This window comes from Herpailurus yagouaroundi, unplaced genomic scaffold (assembly GCF_014898765.1).
Source record: "Herpailurus yagouaroundi ecotype Mexico unplaced genomic scaffold, PumYag 64957, whole genome shotgun sequence".
NCBI classification, from domain to species: Eukaryota; Metazoa; Chordata; class Mammalia; order Carnivora; family Felidae; genus Herpailurus; species Herpailurus yagouaroundi.
Window position 1 is genome coordinate 1,749 of NW_024418196.1, and position 4,230 is coordinate 5,978.

The following is a 4,230-nucleotide window of genomic DNA, read 5'->3' on the forward strand; positions in this document are numbered from 1 at the left end:
CCTCACGCCCATTTTATTTATTTTGAAAAAGAGAGCGGGGGAGGGGGGCAGAGGGAGAGAGAGAGAGAGAGAGAGGGAGAGAGAGGGCATCTTAAGCAGGCCCCCCACGCTCAGCGTGGAGCCCAAGCGGGCTCCACGGAAGGACCCTGGGATCCTGACCTGGGCGGAAATCAAGAGCGGGATGCTTAACCCAGTGAGCCACCCCGGGGCCCCTGCCCTCCTCGCGCCCATTTTAAAGACCAGGAAGCTGAGGCTGAAGACGACAAACTTCCTCACTAGAGGGTGGCCCAGCCCAGGGTGAGGCCCGACCCAGTGATCGAGGGCCGTGGGCGCCCCAGGTGGGGAGGAAGGGGGCGACTCGGCCCGCGCGGCGGGGAGGCAGAGGGAGGAACTTCGGTGTCTGAGCCCCGGCCCCGGCCCCGGCCCGGGCTGCAGCCCAATCGGCGGGCCTGGGCCGTCCCCCGGGGTGCTCTAACCCATTTTACAGACGTGCTGCCTGCGCCCCGGAGGAGGCGTGGCGGCGCTCGGTGGCCCAGCAGGATTCCGGGGGCGGCGGGCCAGGCCCGGGAGGACACCCGAGCCCAGGAGGCCGAGGCGCCCGCCCTCCCCGCCGGGGATCACCTGGGCCGGCCCGGGGCCCGCGGGCCGGGCGGAGAGGGCCGCCGCCTCCTCAAAGCCCGGCAGCCCGCGAGCGTCCCGCACTCCAGCCGTCCGGGCCCCGCGACGCCGCCTGCCCCGCTGCCGACAGGTGAGACCGGCCGTGACCTCCGCCACGGCCCCGCGGGAGGGGGCTCCGCCTGCCCCGGTGACCCACTTCCTGTTTGTCCGAACTGCGGGGGCGGGAGGCACAACCGGCTAGCCCGCACTGGGTGACCGGGGGCGGGTCACCTCACCTCTCTGAGCAGGTGACCTCCGCGCTGGATGAGCCCCCCCCCCCCATCCCACCCCAGTGCGCCCTCGCAACTGACTGGAGGGACCCGTCGTGAGTGCGCAGGGGACGAATCAGGGCGGGTGGAGGAAGGCAGGGAGGTGAGGGGCAGGTCAGACGGGCCCCAAGGGCAGGGGTCCCACTGGCCAAGCGCCTGCCTACTCTCAGGGGCAGCGGCCACGGGGGGGGGGGGGGGCGCTGCGGGCAGCCGCTGAGGGTGTGAGGGTCAAAAATCAGTGGTCACAAGGTGTGTCACCAGCTGCCTCCCCTCCTGGGTTCCTCCTGTGGGGAATGGGGGTGGGGAGGAGGGGAAGGTGTGGGCAGGACTTCCTGGAAAAGGGAGACCCTGGCGTTTGGGGGAGGGAGGTGACCCTGGGACTCAAACCCATAGGTTGTCAAACACACATCACCCACCAGGCACACAACTCACGTGAGACACTCAACCCAAACACACGCAACCTGACTCAGGCCCAGAACGGGGACACAGATGGGCGTCCCACGAAGTTTCACTTTAGAGCCCAGGCGAATGTCACAGACACGCCACCCGGGCCTTGCAGGCTCAGTGCGCACATCTACAGGGACAAAGGACTCCCAGGCACACAGCAGACATGTGACCCAGGCAGGCACGCTTGGCTACACACAGGAAACAGCTCAGACACACCCGTGCACAGGCAGCAAGCGCGTCCCTGGAGCACATGGACGCACAGGAGGTGTCGGGCTGGGGTGCACACATTCAGCCCCAGACCCAGCTCACGCACCTCACCGGGTGCCCCGGGGCCCACGACACAAGCAAGCTCGTGTGGGCACGCTTAGAGGCCGTGAGGGCAGGCGCGGCTGCACGTGGGCCAGCCCCCGACCCCGAATCCCGTGTCCAGCACTGGGGAACTCCAAAGCTCACATGACCCAAGGGGAGGGCTTCTGGAACAGTCTGCGGAGAAACTGCATCATCCTCACTAATGATCCATTTCCGTCCGCCCCAGGGAATAAAGGCTCAGTGACCGCCAGTTCTGCCCAGGAGCTCACCTGCCTCTCTGAGCCCCCCGGCTGACTGGCTTGTGCCTCTCCCAGGGTGAGTGCGGGGTGCGGGACGAGGGAGGCCGGAATGGGCCCGAAAGGCCACCCTTCCCCGGCCCAGGCCGGGCCCCGCCTACCCTCTGACCCTCCCAGCCCTGCTGCCCTGAGGTCCTGGGAACTAGGGCCCCACCCAAGGCTTTCCCCGGGGCCAGCCCTGCAGGGGTCTCCCGGGCCTGCTGCCCAGGCCTCAGCCCCCGGCCCTCAGGCTCCGTCTCTCCCCTCCCAGATGGACACACAGACTATACTGCTCATCTTGCAAGCCTCACTGGTGCTCCCCCTGGCTGACGGGGCCAACCCAGTCCTGCGCTTTGTGGCTGTGGGTGACTGGGGAGGAGTCCCCAATGCCCCGTTCTACACAGCCCGGGAAATGGCCAATGCCAAGGAGATTGCCAGGACCGTGCAGATCCTAGGCACAGACTTCATCCTGTCCCTGGGGGACAATTTCTACTTCACTGGCGTGCAGGACGCCAACGACAAGAGGTTTCGGGTGTGTGACCCCGGAGTGGGGGTGGGGGGTCATACGTGGAAAAGCCGCTCGACCTTTGGGACTCTGGGGAGGGCAGAGGGAAGCTGACGCTTGCGCGCACCTGGGGCGCTCCGTGTCTCCCTGGGCCTCGGCCCCTCACTTGGTGGGAGCCTCGGGGTAGCTGCTTGACCCTGGGGGTGGGGGTGGGGCGTCCCTTCTGTGTGCCACAGGAGACCTTCGAGGACGTGTTCTCTGCCTCCTCCCTCCGCAACGTGCCCTGGTACGTGCTGGCTGGCAACCACGACCACCTGGGGAACGTCTCCGCGCAGATCGCCTACTCCAGGATCTCTCAGCGCTGGTGAGCCGGCCCCCAGCCATGCCGCCCCCCCCCCCCCCCCCCCCCCCGCCCCCGCCTCGCCCAGGGGGACCGAGAGCCGAAGCCAGGGCTCGAACCCGGGCCTCGTCTGCTCAAGAGGTGGCGCCCTGTGCCTCTGTCTCCTCCGCAGGAACTTCCCCAGCCCTTACTACCGGCTGCGCTTCAAAGTCCCACGGTCCAATGTGTCTGTGGCCATCTTCATGCTGGACACGGTGACCCTGTGCGGCAACTCGGACGACTTCCTCAGCCAGCAGCCCGAGAGGCCCCGTGACGTGGCGCTGGCCCGCACGCAGCTGTCCTGGCTCAAGAAGCAGCTGGCGGCGGCCAAGGAGGACTATGTGCTGGTGGCCGGCCACTACCCCGTGTGGTCCATCGCCGAGCACGGGCCCACCCGCTGCCTGGTCAAGCAGCTGATGCCGCTGCTGGCCACATACAAGGTCACCGCCTACCTGTGCGGCCACGACCACAACCTGCAGGTGAGGGGTCTGCGGGGGAGGTGAGGAAGGGGCCCCCAGCCCAGCCGGCGGGCCACACGGCACACCGGGATCGGCCTGCCGCCCGGCGGTCTCCCGAATGTCCCTCAAGCTGTATGGTGTCTAACCAGAAAAGAGCCCAAAGTTTCCCGAAATCCGTCCTACCAGCTGCTAGTTGCTCATTCGCTTCTCTAGCTGTGAAGCAGGGTCAGTCCATTGCTACAGGGGAGGAAACTGAGGCCCAGAGGGTTTCTGCTCCTCGCCCGAGGTGACGCTGTGGTCGGGGACAGACCCGACCCTGGATTCGACACAGGGGGGGCACAAAGCCCGCGGTCAGCCTCATCGAGGGGCTGGGGCCGCTGACCCTGACCCTGCGCCCTCCGTGCACAGTACCTCCAGGACGAGAACGGCGTGGGCTACGTGCTGAGCGGGGCCGGAAACTTCATGGACCCCTCGAGGAAGCATATGCGCAAGGTCCCCAACGGCTACCTGCGCTTCCACTACGGGGCCGAGGACTCGCTGGGGGGCTTTGCCTACGTGGAGATCAGCCCCAAAGAGATGAGCGTCACTTACATCGAAGCCTCGGGCAAGTCTCTCTTCAAGACCAGACTGCCGAGGCGAGCCAGGCCCGAGCACCCACGCGTGCGCCACTCTAGGGCCTGAGGCGGGAGGGGGGGCCTCCCTGCCGTCGGGTGGCTGGGCCCCGCTGGGCCGCGTGCCCGTGGGCAGGCTTCCTCACGGGCCTGTGGAGCTGCGGCGGAGCAGAAGGAGAACCACAGACGAGGAGCGGTGGCGCCAGGTGGCCCTTGTGGCAAGGATGCCCGCGTCTGTGAAAGCATCGTGGGCACGTGGACCAGCCGGCGTGCCGTGCCCCGTGGCCGAGCTTGTCCAACCTGAGCTCCAGGCGGTGGGG

The 4,230-nt window shown here is 67.6% G+C and overlaps 1 protein-coding gene across 2 annotated transcripts; it reads left to right on the forward strand.

The window, feature by feature from the left end:
* Positions 1-405: 405 nt before the first annotated feature.
* ACP5 (acid phosphatase 5, tartrate resistant) lies at positions 406-4,224 on the forward strand. Of its 2 annotated transcripts, none has more exons than XM_040466684.1 (6): positions 406-748; positions 1,909-1,997; positions 2,229-2,489; positions 2,699-2,826; positions 2,975-3,320; positions 3,708-4,224. In XM_040466684.1, the coding sequence occupies exons 3-6, from the start codon at positions 2,229-2,231 to the stop codon at positions 3,978-3,980; spliced, it is 1,008 nt and encodes a 335-aa protein (XP_040322618.1). In that variant the 5' UTR covers positions 406-748; positions 1,909-1,997; the 3' UTR covers positions 3,981-4,224. The 2 variants fall into 2 exon arrangements, with proteins under 2 accessions (XP_040322618.1, XP_040322619.1); XM_040466685.1 differs by lacking the exon at positions 406-748 and adding an exon at positions 848-982.
* The last annotated feature ends 6 nt before the right edge of the window (positions 4,225-4,230 follow it).